Genomic DNA, 18,010 nt, shown 5'->3' with positions numbered 1-18,010 from the left:
CGAGAAAACTATACGTGGGCCATGTTTGGTGCCCTGCTAGAGGCTCTAATTCGGCAATAAGTTGTTTATTTCATGATACTAGGTTGGTAGTACCATAGTTGTTGATAAATTTTCGACAAAATTGGTCAATTTTCGACAAAATTGGTCAAACATTATACCATTTGACTTAAGAGAAAATTTATAAATTTATAGGTCTTCTTTTTTGAGACGAAGGAAGTACGTACTGGTTAAGAGCCGTTAATCAAAACAGACGCTGGGCAAAGCTGATGTGGTGGACAAGATAAGCGCACTTTATACAGAGAAACAAATCTGACAGTATCAGTTCCTAGTTCCTACATATGCTGCTGCAGTATCACCGCTAACCACTAACTCGCCCAGCAATGGCAAGGCCACTTGGCCGAGTAAAATCACATGTGAGACTCGTCGATCCTGCTCTTGAGCAGCTGGAAAGCCGGGATCACCCACGCTCCGCAGCAGCACTGCATGCCTGCCCAGTCGAACGATCCCAGCCGGGTCTTGCATCCCATGCACCACAGCTTGTTCGAAACGTACCCCTCTTCCACTGCAAACGTCACGGGATAGACCAACACATCAGGTTTTTGCATCAAAAAGATACGCTGGACCGAGAAAGGAGGTAAGAAACAAACAAAGGTAAGGTTGAGGAACTCACCAGCCTGCATCCACTTCATGGGCTCCACGAAGATGCAGGCACTGCATTCAGGCTTCTTCTCATCCGCATCGTTTCTGCGCTTTAAGAAGCCTGCCTCTCCTAGGCCTACCTCGTGCGTGACGACGTACTCTTGTGTTGCTACCATCCTCCGACACTTTTTGCAGCGGTAAATGACACCTGGATTAGCAGCAGCCTGCTGCTCTTCTGGCTTAACATTGGATTCCACAACTGTGCACTGCCTGATAGTTTCTGCAGGTTTTTGATCAGCCTCCGATCTTGCCTCTTGATCAGATTGCTTTTCTTGGTTAATATCAGTTCCCATAGCAGTGTCTAGGCACATTTCAGCAAACTTCTGATGAACCTCCAATCTTGCCTCTGGATCATCTTGCTTTTCTTGAAAAATGCCAGCTTCCACAGCAGCGTCGTCTAGGGACATTTCCGTGAACTTTTGGTTAACCTGTGATCCTAGCATCTCATCAGTTTGCTCTGGTCCTGACTTCTGTTCAACTCCAAATCCTTGTGGCTGATTTGCTTCCATCTGCTTTAAATTACATACTGTTAGCCATGACAAGTTTACATGCAGGCAGGCTACAACCACACAGAACATAAAATAAGCCTACCATGCTGTTGAAAATTAAAGCCTTCACAAATGTGCTGAGAACTAACTGGGTTCAGTTCCCCCTCTAATTTGACAGGCAAGCCATGAAAAGTCGCATATAGCCCTAGTCAGCTTTAACAGGCAAACCATAAGAAGTCGTATATAGTGCTAGTAGACAGACACACACATATAGGCGCCCCCGCAGCTTGCACATAAAACAGACAAAAGCTTCTATACATGCATTTTTTTAATCAACAAATATGATTGCCTAATTCCCTCTTCATCGGAAAAAATGTTGCCCGCACCCACGCCCACGCTCCTGCGACGCGCTACTCCGGCGGCCACAGCCACCGCCGCCGCTGCTGCCCCGCTCCAGATCAGCCCGCAGGCCAGCCCCCCGTCGTCCCCGCTCCTCCCGCCGGGCTTTCCGTGGCCTCTCGTGCGTCGAGGCACTCCTGCCGACCCGTGTCCGCCGCTGCTGGCACCGTGCTTATCAGATCTGGGTTCGCCGCCACGGCGACCCGCTTCCTCTGATTCCTCCTACGTCGCTGACTCCCAGCTGGCGACCTCCGATGCGGAGGGAGGCGAGGTTCTGCAGCGCTCGGTTTGCTTTGCGTTGAATGCTGTCGTGCTGGATTCAACTCCTCCCCTCCCCATTCAAGGCGCGCACAGGCCATGCCTCAAGACTGCTCCTGCAGGCGCCTTCAAGATCTGCCGGCGTCCGGCGCGGACGTCGCGTCGCTCGAGCCCCGAGCCTGCCGCGTCTCCCGGCGTCTACTCCGAGGATGGTTGGCAACCCGTCAAGGCGCCGTACTGGTGGCGTGCGCTGCCCAGCTACCGGCATTCAAAGCAGAGGAGGGTCTCTGCTTCTTATTCCCCTCCAACGGGAAGAAGTTTCGTCCACCACCGCTTCCGCACCTGCCATCGATGCCTCGAGGTCGGCCACTGCAAAATCGACTGCCGAAATCCTTTTAGGTGCCGGACGTGCAAGCAGTGTGGCCACCGCGCCCGTGACTGCAACGCCTCGCCCGTCCCCTCGCCCTCGCTCTCACCAGCTGCGTCGACCGCATCGCCGAGGTCTCCACCGACCTGTGCTGCTCCGCCTCGGTCGCCAGAGTCTTCACTGACCCAAGCCTCGCCGCCCACCGCGATGCCGCTCGTTGGAGACCCATCGTTGCGCCCTGAGGAGGGGCATGTGGTCATCACCTCCACCCAGGCCATGGAAGACAGCGCCGTCAACCTCTCCACCCTGGGTGCGCTGGTGTGGCTTGGAGGGAGTCGACCACGCATCAACGCCGAGGAGGTCAGGAACGCCATCGCCACCAAATTCGTCATCAACCGCAACTTCATCAAGGTGGTGCCGCACTATCCAGAGGATTTCTTCGTCCTCTTCTCCCACCAGCACCACCGCGACCTAGTCACCGCCTCGCCGGGCCGCTTCAGTCACGGCGGGCTGGACTTCCACACCGCCAAATGGAGGCCGGAGGCACACGCTGATCTGGTGGAGGCGTACTACCATGTTCACCTGTGCATTGAAAATCTGCCGCTCAACGCATGGTGCGACGAGGTGGCAACGCAAGTGCTCGGCCCCGACACTTTCCTGCACTACTTCGACATCACCACAGTCAAGAGAGATGACTCCTCCTCCCTCGACCTCTGGGCATGGTCTGCCAACCCCTCCGCCATCCCCAAGGTTCTCCGGCTGACGGTCACTAACAACCAGCCGGCGGGCTACAGCAACGGCCCAAGCGCTGCTGTTGGCCGGCGTGGGCTCAAGCGGCGCGTCCTGGTTCACCTCAACCTGGTTGAGGATTTCACCCCCGACGCCAATGGCAACATCCCCCGCCGGCCTCGTTCCTCGCATCCGTTCACCTTTCGCTATGGGGTCATCGATGGTGAATCCAGGATGCGGGACAGAATGGAGATAGCTGGGAGACGCCACGACAGCCACGACCGCGACCACGACAGGGATCGCGACCACGACCGCGACAGAAGAGACGACGACCGTGACCGTGGCCGCCGTGGGCGCGACGAGCGCCCTTCCTCCTGGCGATGACGATGGGCGCCGAGACAGCAGAGAGGACCGCCGGGACGACCGTAGCCGTGACGGGCGACGTCACCGTCACGAGGCCCCCGACGCGCGCTCCATCGACAACAAGCTGGTCCAGCGCCTCTCGGACGGCGCCGTCATCCCAGCCTCTGGTAGACGCGGCCGTTGCCGCCCTGCGGACTGCCCGACACGCCCTGGGCGCTCTGGGGGGGGGGGGGCTGCTAGCCCGGTCAACGAAGACACCCGTGGCCGCTCGCCCCCTTCCTCGCCATGCTCGACCTCCTGTGATGTGATTCAGCTCACCTCTGTGCCAGGCCAGGACTCTTGGCTGCGGTGGATCGCTCCCTGTTTTGGCGCCAAGCAACGACAGGCAGCTGTGTGCCCTGCTCTGGCGACGCCAACACCTCCCCGTACCACGACCCTGGACATCATCGAGATCATCCCGTCCTCTCCTGCAGTGCAAGACAGTGGAGCTGCTGCTCCATCTCCTTCCTCCGAAGCTGAGGCTGAGCCGGTCACCCCGATCTTTGTCCCGGCTGTCAGCCCGGTTGCTGGCAATGCGGGGACACCGCCGTGCTCTCCCCTGTTTGTCGCCTGCCAGCCACCCCTGCTCGCTGCACCAAGCTCGCCCTCCCCAAGGCCAAGACCACCGACAAGGAGAAGGAAGACGCTGGCTGGAGTCGTAGGCTTCAACCTTGCTCGCTCCAGCCCTCGTCTCCAAGCAAAGGGGAGAAAGATGCCGATTGCGAAGATGGCGGAGAAGCTGCTATGCCAGCGCATGGGCGTCGTGGATGAAGGCCAACAAGTCACAGAGGAAGCCATTGACAAATTTGTGGCCATGTTCCAAGGGCAGCTCCCTGACATCACAGTGGCGGCTCTCCGGGCGTTGTTCAACCTCGACTGTGACTTGGCGCAAGCCGTCGAGGATGCCCTGGTGGCTCATGGTGGTGAGGCGGGTCCGGAGCTGCAGGCGGTGATGGGGGACGCGTCCGGCTCGGCGGAGTGACTGGAGCGTTTGCAGCCCCTGTAGAAGAAGTGCTCTAGTTTCCATGATAGTGTCAACCCCTCTTCTTATGTGTGTGTACACCTGTTTGCAATCGTCGACGTCGGCGTCTGCTATCTGCTGCCTTGGCGAGGCTTTTGTGCCGATTAGTTTGTCTCGTCTCAGTATGTGTGAGCTGAATGTTGAGTGCCTGTCTCGTCTCAGTATGTGTGAGCTGAATGTTGAGTGCCAGGCTGATGATTGCTTTGTTGTGGCCAACTGCTGCTTCACTTCTGATGTATCCCAAGTTTCCCATGATAAATCAAAATCTTAGTATTCTAAGCTGGAATGTCCGAGGCCTAAATTGTCCTGGCCGTCGATCAACAATCCGAGAAACAATCCTAGCTACTCCATGTCATTTGGTCTGTCTGCAGGAGACCAAGATAGAGCTTGTCGACCCTTTCATCGCTTCATACCTGGGAGGTCAAAGATTAAAGAATTTTGCCCAGCGCCCTGCTAATGGTACACGGGGTGGCATCTTGCTTCTTTGGGATAACGATGTTGTGGACGTGAAGGATGTTTCCATCGGAGTCTTCTTCCTCTCCTGCAACGTCACGATCAAAGAATCCAATACAATCTTTAAGCTAACAACGGTCTATGGACCAACAAGAAGCAACCTGAAGGATGCTTTCTTCCAGGAGTTGGTCGGCGAAAAACCTCCCCATGGCTCAAAGTGGCTTGTCTCTGGTGACTTTAATCAGATATACCGTGCCAGAGACAAGAATAGAGCAAACGTCGACCGGAGCAGACTTGTCCGCTTCCGCAATGCACTGAACACTTGTGAGCTCAAAGAGATTCATTTACAAAACAGAAAATACACTTGGAGTAATGAACGGAGTGACCCCACCTTAAGCAAGCTCGACTCTTTCTTCTGTAATGAAGATTGGGACCTCGATTTTGGCACTCACCTTCTACACGCGCTCTCGTCTTCATTGTCCGATCACTGCCCCCTCCTCGCAAATGACAACGGCCCGAAGAGATCAAAGTCCTTCCGCTTTGAAAACTTTTGGATCAAAATGCCTGGGTTCAAGGAGGTTGTCCAGGAAGCTTGGAATAAGGATAGTAACCACACTGATCCTTACCACATCCTTTTTCACAAGCTAAAAGAAACTAGTCAAAAATTGAGGAGATGGAGCAAGACGATCTTTGCGCATTCTAAGGTGCAAATCCACATGGCTCTGGAAGTCATCCTTCGTCTGGATGTGGCTCAAGAACTCCGGCCCCTTAGCTCTGACGAGCGAGATTTACGGAAACGCCTCAAACGGAAGGTGGTGGCCCTGGCCATTATGGAGCGTGCGCGGAAGCGACAAAGCTCGCGAATTACCAACCTCAAAGATGGAGACGCCAACACTCGTTTTTTCCACCTTCGGGTCAATCATAGAAGAAGGAAGAACTTCATCCACCGCCTCAAGCACAACGGTGGATGGGTTACTGCCCATGACCATAAGAAGTCCATCATTCAAGAGCATTTCGCGAAGGTCACAAAACGCGGTCAGCCGCGTCACACCGATTTCAACTGGGCCAACATCCCGGCCCCTGAGTGCGACCTCGCGGACCTTGGCGCGGCCTTCACGGAGGAGGAGGTGAAAAAGGCAATCTTTGATCTTCCCAGCGACAAAGCACCTGGACCCGATGGCTTCTCAGGGGCCTTTTTCAAGGGATGTTGGGAAATCATAAAAGGTGATATCATGCTCGTGGTCAACCACTTCTCCAACCTACGCTCTGAAAATTTGCACTGGCTCAACTCTGCAAACATTGCTCTCGTTCCAAAGAAGGATGGGGCGGAATCAATCACTGACTTTCGCCCCATTAGCCTCATCCATGCTATAGCGAAGATAATTGCCAAGATGATGGCTACCCGGATGACTCCACATATGCACGACCTTGTCTCAAATGCCCAGAGCGCTTTCATAAAAAAGAGAAGCATCCACGACAACTTCATGTATGTCAGAAATTTGGCGAGAAAATTGCATCGAAAAAACAGCCCGACTCTCCTATTCAAGCTTGATATCAAGAAGGCATTTGACTCTGTGCGTTGGGACTTTCTCATGGATCTTCTCCAACATCTTCGCTTCCCGGTCAGATTTCGGGATTGGGTTGCTGCTTTGCTGTCCACGTCCACCTCGAGAGTGTTGATCAACGAGGTGTTGGGAGACCCTCTGAAGCATGGATGCGGCCTTCGGCAGGGTGACCCACTGTCTCCCCTTCTTTTCGTCCTCGCCATTGATCCACTCCATCATCTCCTTAGCAAGGCCACTGCCCAAGGGCATCTTCATCCCCTGTATGGTACAACCCCAACCGTTCGAGCTTCGCTTTACGCTGATGATGCTGCCATCTTTGTCAAACCAATTAAGGAGGATATACAATTCTTGGCTGCCACTCTGGTTTCATTTGAAGAGGTGACCGGTCTTGTCACCAACTGTGCTAAAAGTCTTGTTGCCCCTATTCGATGTGATGGTGTAAATCTGGACGACATTCTTCATGCTTTTCCGGCAGTCCGTTCGTCATTTCCGATGCGTTATCTTGGCCTTCCTCTGTCTGTTAAGCGTCTCAAGAGAATCCATTTCCAGCATCTTGAAGATAAGATCGCAGGCAAGCTCCCTTCTTGGCAAGGGAGACATGTGGCTGCTGCAGGCCGAACGGTTCTTGTCAAGGCTGTCCTAACGGCCATCGCAATATATCATCTCACTCCTCTTGACATACCGGTGGAGGTCCTTCAGAAAATTGATAGCATCCGCCGTGCATATCTTTGGGCGGGCACGGACAAGGTTTCTGGAGGGAAATGCAAGGTAAACTGGGATCTCGCTTGCAAACCAAAGAACAAGGGTGGCTTGGGAGTACTTAATCTGAACAAATTTGCTAGGGCCCTGAGACTTCGGTGGTTATGGTTTGAGTGGAAAGATAAGAGCAAGCCATGGATTGGCATGGGACTGCCGTGCACGGATGACGACCGTCATTTCTTTGCGGCGGCCACTACAGTCACTGTTGGAAATGGAAGGACAGCGAGGTTCTGGAACTCATCTTGGCTAGGAGGATTGTGCCCCTGTGACATAGCTTCCGGTCTCTACAACCTCTCTCGCAAGAAAAACTCCTCGGTTCAGCAAGCTATGGCCAGCAATCAATGGATTGCGAATATTGACAGCTCCAATGGCCTCTCCCTTGAACACATCCAACAGTTTGCTAACCTTTGGGACAAACTAGCAACAGTGGCCCTCGATGACGACGTTGAAGACTCAATTATTTGGAAGTTCACCAAAGATGGGAGATATTCTGCATCCTCGGCTTACAAGGCTCAATTTGAAGGCCTCACCACCTCGGACCTTGTCCATTCGGTGTGGACAGTGTGGGCGCCCCCTCGGTGCAAGTTTTTTGCTTGGCTCGTTCTTCAAGATAGGATTTGGACTTCGGACCGCTTGAGCCGCCGTGGTTGGCCTAATTGCGGTCTATGCCCTCTTTGCAAGCAAACCCAAGAAACCGCGGCTCATCTGCTTTTCCAGTGCCGCTACACCATGCGCATTTGGAATGACGTCCTCCCATGGCTCGGCATGCATCACATCACCACGTCTACCTGGGTGACAAGGGCTTCGGTCCGAGAATGGTGGAACGCTAACCTGCAGATCCGTCTCAGCTCGCCCAAGACGCTCGCCTCCCTCATGATGCTCATCTCTTGGGAGGTTTGGTCGGAGCGCAATGCTAGAGTCTTCCGCAACTCAGCGGCCCCTTCCATGACCATCATCAGCAAAATCAAGCAGGAGGTATCGCTTTGGGCTTTGGCTGGAGCGAAGCATTTGGGTGTTGTAATGCCGCGAGAGTAGTCCTTTTATTCACCGCTTTGCGGTTTCTGTCTAAAACTTTCTCCCTTAATCAATGAAATGGCAAGTCTTTTGCCTTGTTTCAAAAAAAATATGATTGCCTAATGTACTTTATGGTGTGTAAATAGATGTCTATATGTATTCAGCTGTTCATCAGTCCCTCTATAGGGATCTCAAAATTGCTAGTAGTGCAAGCAATTCCTAAATTAAAGAACTTAGTTTTAGGATTTGACTGAGAATAATCATTTCATTGTACCTTACCTATTACTCCCTCTGTAAAGAAATATAAGAGCATTTAGAATGCTTTTATATTTCTTTACAGAGGGAGTACATACATTTATGTAGTATCTCTCATAGAACTAGTGGCTACAATTAAGAAATGTGTCCAGAAACACTCTTTCAGCCAACTCCTTTTGAACACAATTCAAGTTCATTGATATGGTTGTGGTGTTTGAATAAAGTTACAGGTATCTCTCAGAAAAGTTCATGGATATGACAATGACAGACACAAGACCTAGTATATTGGCCCTGTTTGGTTCGGCTGTGGATTTCTAAAAGCAGCTGTGAAAAATCTGCTGTGGAAAAACAGCTGTGAAAAATCTGATGTGAAAAGGATGTAGGTCATTTGGCGAACCAGCTGATACAGCTTTTTCAGATTTTGACCCGCAGCGGAATCAGATTTTGGAAAGCACATCCTGGGCTGCTTCCGCTTTTGGTTCAGATTTTGGCAGCAGATTTCTGGAATCGGATTCTGCTGGGTTCGCCCTTTGGTTTAGATTCTGCTGCGCGGCAGCCGAATCCGTCGATAAAAGCTGAACCAAATAGGGCCAATACTAGTAGTGGCAACATATACATGGACTGTAGAGGGCTATCACATATCCCAAACTCAACCCAGTCCTTGCTTGAATCCCCTGTGCCAACTAACAAAAGACAAAACAAATAGCCCCCAATACACACCCACCTGTAACTAATATCCAGAAGGCTCTGAATGGGCAACAACTCTCACATGACCTCTGTCAAGCATTGGGTGGTATCCCTGTAAATCTCTCACCATCAAAAGCATTTAACAATACTGCTAATGCAGGGTGTTTTGGTTTAAAGTGATAATCTGTTCTCCTTTGGCAAGGTATTTTGGTTTAGGAAGCCTTATTTTGGATCATAGTACATACTATCAGGGTAGAGGAATCCACATAGTAACTTCATAATTTGTACCATGTCTAATTAAAGAAACATAAGGATGCACCTAAGAGCATGTACAGCACAAGTGATTGGAGAGGTTCTTGTTAAATTATAAACCAATGTTTTCGTGCCACTTAGGATGGCGCTGGTGGTTATTTTGAAGCATGAGTGCCTGGTCAGAACCAATGCTTAAGAGGTAAGTACTCATGTATTTAATTAGGACGAATTTATATATGCTAAATAATCTAAGTACGAACAAAGAGGAGTTTGCATTAGAGTAGATAAACTTTGCACAGATGCTTGATGATGTATGTTCTCTCCCTTTAAGCACTCGCGTCTAAGCACCTTAAACTGTACATGCCCTCATAATATGGGAACCAAACGGCGTTTGTTCTTTAATCCTGCCGGGATAAAAACACATCTAGTATTGCGACAACGTCCCCAGAATCACAGATACAATGCACCAAAGCCATCACACCTAGGCTGCTAAACCTGCAGTCGCAAACTCCCAAACAGATCACACATCAAGAGAAGGTAAATCGACCCAGAATCGTGGATTTCCACCCAACATAGATGGGGGGCAGTTCCAGGTCGGCCATTCTTCCCACCAATCAAACCAAAATCCTCTGTGGGCATTGCGAAATACTAACAAGAAAGGCTGAAAAAACGACCTTAATAGCGAAGCCGTTCGCCGAGACCAGAACCGAAACAGGCCGGCAAAGCTCCCCCAAAACCCTAGGGTTTCGTGGGTTCTGGCAGGAGTCAAGGGAAGGGAGCAAATTAGTGGGATTCTAATCGTGCTCACCTCCGGTGGATGAAGCCGGGTCCAATGGCTCCGCCTGGCGCCCTCGGCTCGTCTGCCGCCGCGCCGCTGCCGACGAGAAGGATACGGCGCTTCCGGTTAAGTTTTTTTTTTTTTTTTGCCCTTCTCTGATCTGATAGAGAGAATCAGAGAACCTTCCAGAGTTCCAGTTGAGGTAGGGTGCGAGAGTGGCCGTATCCGACGCTCATTGCGTCTTATAGTCGATGAATCGCACAGGCGGGCGTGGTCGGGCGGCCCAGTTCGGTGTCTACGTTGTTCGTTACGGGAACGTTCCGGGTTTCCGTGCGGGTTTATCTCATTTCTTTCGTATTTCTGGCTTTCATCCGTCCTTTTGTTTTTCCCTGTAAAATCACGTAGTATATATTTTTAAAAATTCAGTTTTATTCAGAAATTTTTTTATCTTTTCTAAACCTGTGTGCACATTTTCTTAAATTGAATATTTTTCAAAAAAATGTGAACGAAATATGCACATTTTTAAATAGATGAACATTATTTAAAATTATATAAGTTTTTTAAATTATATGATTGCTTTTAGTTTGTGACTAGTTTCTAAAATAAATCTTTACAAAATCATGAACTTTTTGTAAGTAATGATCGTTTTCTAAATACACAAGAATTTTTTTAATTACGATTTTTTTTAAAATTCATGAGATTTTTTAAAATGCACGAACTTGCTAATGATATCACATTATCATGGAAGAATTGGTTCTATAGAACCTAAAACTGAAGCATCATTCTTTTTCTAGTATGTCAATGTGGGAAGGCGATGTTTTCATTTTTGGAGCGAGAGCGAAACTACAAAACAAATGGAACAAAATATTTTTGAAACAAGGAAGCCGATTTATCATTTTCATCATTTTAGAATAAGATGGTTGCTTGGTTAATTGGCAAGAAATCGGGTGAAAACCATCACACCCCGCTAATCAGGCACACAACAAATAGATTGCACACAGGGTTACGAAGAAACATCGTCGAGTTTGCACATTACAGTCACCGTCATCACTTCCTTGCAGCAAGCGAATCCGACTTCACTACAAACGCCCATCAACAAAGTCCACACCACAAAGTTCAGGATCAGCCATATGAAGAACCATGCTAACCACTCAGCCACACACATTGACGGACGTGCAACTCCGATTCTAATGGCAAGCTATGACGGGGAATGCGTAAGGTTGGTGGCACAGAACATCACCAAACTACCGCCCCCCCCCCCCCCCCTTGTTTTTTTACAGTTATTTGGTTCGAGGATAAATAAATTCAAGTCCAAACCTTTTCCTCTCTTCAACCTATTAGGAGATCTCTATGATGGTTAGTTCAACGGCATCCATACATCTAAATTAGCTATGAAGTTATAGTTACTTGGTTGATAGTTTCATTTTTTTTCTAGTGCACATTGTCGAGGGCCATTACAACTTCACATCCACTGCTGAGACCATCACAGATTGCTGGTCACATACTGAAACTAAGACAGAGGAAGTCAATTGAAGATTTTCTCATCTTCTTGTTAAATAGAGGTGATCTTTCTTCTATATATTCTATTTCTCATGTCTTATTCAGAAAGTAGCAGTGGTAACAACTAGGTGTAGTATTAAGAGTGAGGAAGTAGCTGTAGTAACAACTAGGTCGTTTGTACTTATTTTAGAATTCATTGATGCTTCATTTTGTCATGTAATCCAGCCGTTAGTGTGCCTTCAGGTTTTGCAAAATTTGAATGGCATGATAAAAATAGGAGTAGTGCATGTGAGCTGCTAGTTGATTCTTATTCCCCGATCTTATTGTCAATGAATCATCCTAGCTTAGCTGCTGCTAATTAATATGGTCAATACATGGTACTGGTAGTGGTAGCTGAGAATTATCAATCTATAAACACCAGTACATGGTAGTGACAGTTCTTATCTCTGGGTTTCAGTTATACTTTTGGCATAAAAAGTTGCACGAGATCACCTATCACCTGGGTATGGAGTGCATAGAACTTTCTTGTTTCTCTCTACAGTTTGTACATGTATTACATGGACTGTTACTAGTATCCAATACTAATAAAGCTAGTTGTACATCTATATATTTTTGCTTCATTGGAAGTAGTTATGGGATCTAATGGAATGGAATGGGTGCACACGGTCCATTGAAAGTAGTTATGTTTGCTTCTTTGCATCTATATATTTTTGCTTCATTGGAAGTACATTTCTTTATACTCTTCTTATTTCAGAAGTCGGCCTCCAGCCATGGCTGATCTGCAAAAGTCGCTTGTGCGACCAAAGAGGAAGAAAGTTTTAGTGGACTACCTGGTGCAGTTCCGATGGATCGAGACGATGATTTTGAAAAATAGGAGTAGTGCATGTGAGCTGCTAGTTGATTCTTATTCCCCGATCTTATTGTCAATGAATCATCCTAGCTTAGCTGCTGCTAATTAATACGGTCAATACATGGTACTGGTAGTGGTAGCTGAGAATTATCAATCTATAAACACCAGTACATGGTAGTGACAGTTCTTATCTCTGGGTTTCAGTTATACTTTTGGCATAAAAAGTTGCACGAGATCACCTATCACCTGGGTATGGAGTGCATAGAACTTTCTTGTTTCTCTCTACAGTTTGTACATGTATTACATGGACTGTTACTAGTATCCAATACTAATAAAGCTAGTTGTACATCTATATATTTTTGCTTCATTGGAAGTAGTTATGGGATCTAATGGAATGGAATGGATGCACACGGTCCATTGAAAGTAGTTATGTTTGCTTCTTTGCATCTATATATTTTTGCTTCATTGGAAGTACATTTCTTTATACTCTTCTTATTTCAGAAGTCGGCCTCCAGCCATGGCTGATCTGCAGAAGTCGCTTGTGCGACCAAAGAGGAAGAAAGTTTTAGTGGACTACCTGGTGCAGTTCCGATGGATCGAGACGATGATTTTGAGTGTTGCCAATTCCTCAAAATGATTTAAAAAATATGAACTTCTGGCGTGAACTGTTATGATGAATCGTTATAAATTGTTGTCACGATTCTCTTTCTTTAGCCCAGATGATACATTCTTGTTTTATTTGATTCAAAGTCTTGCAAAATCATCATTATTTTGCTGTGATAATCTGCCAAACAACATTTTTTTTGTTGCGTTGTTGTGATGAACTTGCCAAAGAATTGGTGTGCTGCTGTTGTTGTTGGTGTGATAAAAATCACTTTTTTATTCTACTTGCACTCAAAGGGTAGGGATATTTTTGTAGGGAAAAGGCTGGGGATATTTTCCACCTACCAAACAACAGTTTTATGTGAAAGGGTTTATTGGGGCTGGGGATGGGAGGGAATGTAGGGGATTGAAGGGGATTGGTGAAGGGGAGGGATTCACCAAATCCCCGAAAATCCCCAGCCCCTTTGGGGCTTGAAAACCTCCTGTGTCAAACAAGGCCTAATCGGTCTAGGGGTTGTATTCAGTAATCCTTCACGTAAACACCCGGGGACTGCATTCACGGTATGCCGACCTCCGTCGTCCAAACAACAGGACGGCTAGTCAAGGGCTCACGGCCGACCATGCCATTTGCGTCGCGACACATAGTCTTAACATTTGCCGAGAATCTATCTAGAGCATGCGGTCACGCTTATGCAGAATGCAAAGGCAAGAATGTCGGACTCCCAATGGGCCTTTGTTCCAAATACCAATGCTAGCACGCGACATATATTTTCGAACAAGGCATTCTCACAACGGATTAAAAAGACGCCGCACAACACAATATGACAAGTCAAAATAAAATTAAACAACCTTACATCTAAAATTGTTCAAGGTTTCCTTGTCGGCCGCCTCTTTGTGAAGAAGCCCTCGAGCCTGAGACCGATGGCGCTGGAATGGTTTTATCCTGTTCATCTTCATGTGCTATCTGTCCTACCGGTTTGGATTTGCTGGTAGTTCATCCGTTTTCCTTTATGATTCTTACCGCTTTGTGCGTTTCCTTGATTTTGCGGTTGATGATTGCTAATTTCACCATGTCTCTCACAAATGAATATGATGTAGTGGATCCGAACGGAAAATCACCATCAATTGGGATTTCCCGTCCATCGACACTAATGTGTACGAGGCGTGCATAATTGGGATTGTTTTTCTTCTGAAATGCAATGCTCCTGACAGAAATCACGATTTTCATGCAAGGGTGAGCATTCCGAAAGTGTTCTTCTGCTTCCTAGCTCAAATGAGCTCGGGTGAATAGTAAAATTGAAAGAAAATAAAAAAATAATGTATATTTCTGTACTGCCACATCGCGTGCCCCTATTTGGCACGGCATGCATAGGGAGGCCAGCGCACACCCCTCGCTCCCCCGCGCACCCATTTGGGCCAGCCCATGAGCGGCGGCGTGGCGCCTCCTATTTTCTTGTTTTGTTTTTCTTCCGTCTTTGTTTTTCTTCTTTAAATAATTCGGGATATAAAAAAAGTTCCAAAATTAAAGAAAGTGCGAATTTTGAAAAAGTTCATGGACCCAAAAAATGTCCCTGAATTCAAATATTGTTGACGAATTTGAAAAAATGTTTGTGATTTCAAAAAACGTTCGTGAATTTGGATATGGATGAGCATTTTTTTATCAGATGAACAATTTTTGAACTTGATAAAAAATTCAATTCAATACCATTTTTTGAAAATCGGATGAACTTTTTGAAAAATGGAGGAACATTTTTTGAATTTGATGAACATTTTTAAAAATTATGCTTAACGAATTTTGATTGCGATGAACAATTTTTGAATTAAATGATTTTTTTCATTTTTGAACTTGATGAACAAATTCTCAACTAAAGGCACTTTTTGAAAATCAGATTGAATTTAAAAAAGAGGATAAACGATATTTGAATTTGATGAACATTTTTTAAATTACAGTGAACAAATTTTGAGTATGATTCACAAATTTTGAATTTCATGAACATTTTTTGAATTCAGTGAACAAAAAGTGTTCACGAAAACGAGAAAAAAGAAAAAAACAAAGAATAAAAAAGGAGGTGAAGAAGAAACAAAAATCAAAAAGAAAAGAAACTAAAACGAAAAAAGGAAATGAAAAAGCAAAAGAAAAAAGAAAAAGAAAATTGAAAAAGGAGAAAAAAGGGGAAAAAACTCGGTAACCTTCCTAAAGTCAGACATGATGTACCTGGGCCGGCCAACTTATATGCAGTAGGGCGTGGGGGTGGAGGGTACCTGCGCGGTCGCTTCACGGCGACTTACGCGCCATAGGAGTTGCCCGCCACATCAAGCGCCCGGGGTGGCGGCTGAGTTGGTTGTGGGCCGGGCGCGAGTTCATCTCTGTCGTGACTGGCACTGAGACGACAAAGCAAGGCAGCTGCAGCAGATTCAGTGTTGTCAATGGCGCCCCTCTGCATTGCTGTGAGAAGCAACTGATCATGGTGGACCTATCAGCGGGCGCGTCGTACAACAGGCGGTCCGACAACTGCTACCGTGGCGGTATTCTGTCGTTCGTCATGCAGAACAACAAGATGACCACCTCGCAGTTCAAGATGTACATCAATGATTTCTCCCTCGATGAGCATAGCGACCCCCAAGATGCCGACTGACTTTAAGCCCCCCCTCCCGACACACTTAATCACGTTGTATTTATTTAATAGTTGTTTATAATTTAGTGCATGTATCTTATAATCATCATTTGCATCGTATAATCATATATACATGATGTATTGAGACTTTATTTGCTAATTAAATAACACTTTTATGTGTATGCCTTCATATTCATGATGTGCGATATATATCGGTAAAATATTTATATTACTGCGTTATATAGTTGGTATGTCCATTGTACCTCATTCGCACGAGGGCCTCCATAACGCTAGGACCGGCCCTGCGACTGGAACCTGGTGGTGTGTGACCCCAACCTTTGGAGCCTGATGCAGATCTTTAGGTTCACCTACCAACCCCTCATTAGTATTGGACCATCAGTAAGCTCACAATCCTTGACATGGTTAACTAGCAGTATAATACTACGAAGCAAGAGTGGGTAAAAAATGTGTGGTTTGCAGATGAGACAGAGATGTTCTAGGAGATCAAGAACTACAACGAGAAGCTGTTGGGGGGTGGGAACATGTAGATGGATATGGCACTGGAGAAAGACCCGAGCGACTTCACCTTATCAAGGGCTAGGCGTTCCCAAGAAGGGTCCACTTTGATGGACACAAGTGTGTCATGCCACTGTTAGATCAGTACCCACGCTGGCCAATGCCTGGGGCGTGCGTGTCTTAGCCGTGCAGTGGTGGCTGGTCTCCAACTCTTGCCTGCTCTCGCTATCTGTGTTCCTTCTTGTGTAAAGGATACCCCCTCCCTTTTGGTTTATACGGCTCAATTCAAAAATCTCACCAATCAAGATATATGACAAGTGGTGGATTAATTTTTATAGTTTGTAGAAGTACTCAATTAGTGGACTCATTTTCCTCACAAAATTTTGTTTACCAATGTATTAGTTGCAGTGCGTGCATGTGTGACCAATAATTGACCAAGAACTTTTATATTTTATGAGTTTTCTCTTAACCCTTGCATTCAACGATTTAGTGCATCTTGAAATCTGAACATGTGTGACCGATAATCGACGCAGCGACCGCACAGGTACCTCCCCCCCCCTCCCCCCCCCCCCCCCTCCCCCAAGCCCTGCTGCACCGAGTTTTCTTTTTCCCTTTTTTTCTCCTTTCTCACTTTTTTTTTGATTTTTCATTTCGTTTTTTCGTTTTAGTTTCTTTTCTTTTTGATTTGTGTTTCTTCTTCACTTCCTTTTTTCTACTTTGTTTTTTTTCTTTTTCTCGTTTTCGTGAACATTTTTTGTTCACTTAAGTCAAGAAATGTTCATGAAATTCAAAATTTGTGAACCGTATTCAAAATTTGTTCACCATAATTTTAAAAATCTTCATCAAATTCAAAAAAATCATCCGCGTTTAAAAAGTTCATCCGATTTTCAAAAAGTGTCTTGAATTGAGAATTTGTTCACCAAGTTCAAAAAATAAAAAAATCATTTAATTAAAAAATTGTTCACTGTATTCAAAATTTGTTAACCATAATTTTCGGAAAGTTCATCCGGGTAGTGTTCGATCGCCACAACACCAGTGGGATTGGGTCCAGCTATTGTTGGGGTGCTCCAAGTTTTAAGAAGAAGAGTGAGTTGGAGGAGTCGGCTTATCTGCGGGATGACCGTCTTGTAATTGAGAGTGATCTAACTGTCATCAAGGAACCATTTGTTGTGAATGCCGCGATAACAACTGAGGTCCAGATGCCACCCTTAGACTTGGCAGAAAATTTCGGAAAATTGCTAGAGGCGGCTGAGGAAGCAGATGTGACATTCGAGGTTGAAGGTGAGATTTTTGCTACACATAAGATTGTGCTCGCAACGCGGTCTCTAGTCTTCAAGGCAGAGTTGTGTGGACCGATGAGAGGCTAGTGTGGACAGACCATAACAGTCGAAGACATGCAGCCTGCTGTTTTTAAGGCATTACTTCACATTATCTACACGAATTTATTGCCTTCCATGGACAAACTTGATGATGAAGAGAAAAAGGAAATGGTCAGGCACTTACTAGTGGCTGCAGATCGGTATGCAATGGAAAGGATGAAGATGATGTGTGAAGACATTCTTTGCAAAACTCTTGATATTCAGACTGTGGCGACCACGTCAGCTCTAGCTGATCAGCATCACTGCAGCAGGCTAAAAGATGCTTGTGCTGAATTTATCATGTCTTCAAATAGATTGAATGATGTGTTGGCAAGCCAAGGGTATGCGCACTTGAAGCAATCATGCCCTGATGTCTCATTAAATATCTTGGAGAGAGTTATGAAGCTTCTCAAATTTTAGTGTACCAATGTTGGGTTAGAAT

General features: G+C 46.6%; 1 protein-coding gene across 2 annotated transcripts; it reads right to left on the bottom strand.

Moving 5' to 3' along the window:
* Positions 1-209: 209 nt before the first annotated feature.
* LOC123189749 (probable inactive dual specificity protein phosphatase-like At4g18593) lies at positions 210-10,328 on the bottom strand. Of its 2 annotated transcripts, none has more exons than XM_044602241.1 (3): positions 10,157-10,322; positions 671-1,211; positions 210-562 (listed from the first exon to the last, which is right to left on the bottom strand). In XM_044602241.1, exons 2-3 carry the CDS (start codon positions 1,206-1,208, stop codon positions 408-410), a joined length of 693 nt encoding a protein of 230 aa, XP_044458176.1. In that variant the 5' UTR covers positions 1,209-1,211; positions 10,157-10,322; the 3' UTR covers positions 210-407. The 2 variants fall into 2 exon arrangements, with proteins under 2 accessions (XP_044458176.1, XP_044458177.1); XM_044602242.1 differs by having other exon boundaries at positions 238-562; positions 671-1,208; positions 10,157-10,328.
* Positions 10,329-18,010: the final 7,682 nt, after the last annotated feature.

This window comes from Triticum aestivum, chromosome 2A (assembly GCF_018294505.1).
Source record: "Triticum aestivum cultivar Chinese Spring chromosome 2A, IWGSC CS RefSeq v2.1, whole genome shotgun sequence".
NCBI lineage: Eukaryota > Viridiplantae > Streptophyta > Magnoliopsida > Poales > Poaceae > Triticum > Triticum aestivum.
The sequence above is the reverse complement of the archived record's forward strand: the minus strand, read 5'-3'. Positions and strand labels throughout refer to the sequence as shown.

What these genes read in the sequence shown, in the direction of transcription:
- LOC123189749 (XM_044602242.1), bottom strand. Translation starts at nt 1,208, where the DNA reads ATGGAAGCAAATCAGCCACAAGGATTTGGAGTTGAACAGAAGTCAGGA. An exon ending in CATGAAGTGGATGCAGGCTG is followed by an intron (nt 563 to 670) that starts GTGAGTTCCTCA and finishes TGACGTTTGCAG; the next exon opens with TGGAAGAGGGGTACGTTTCG.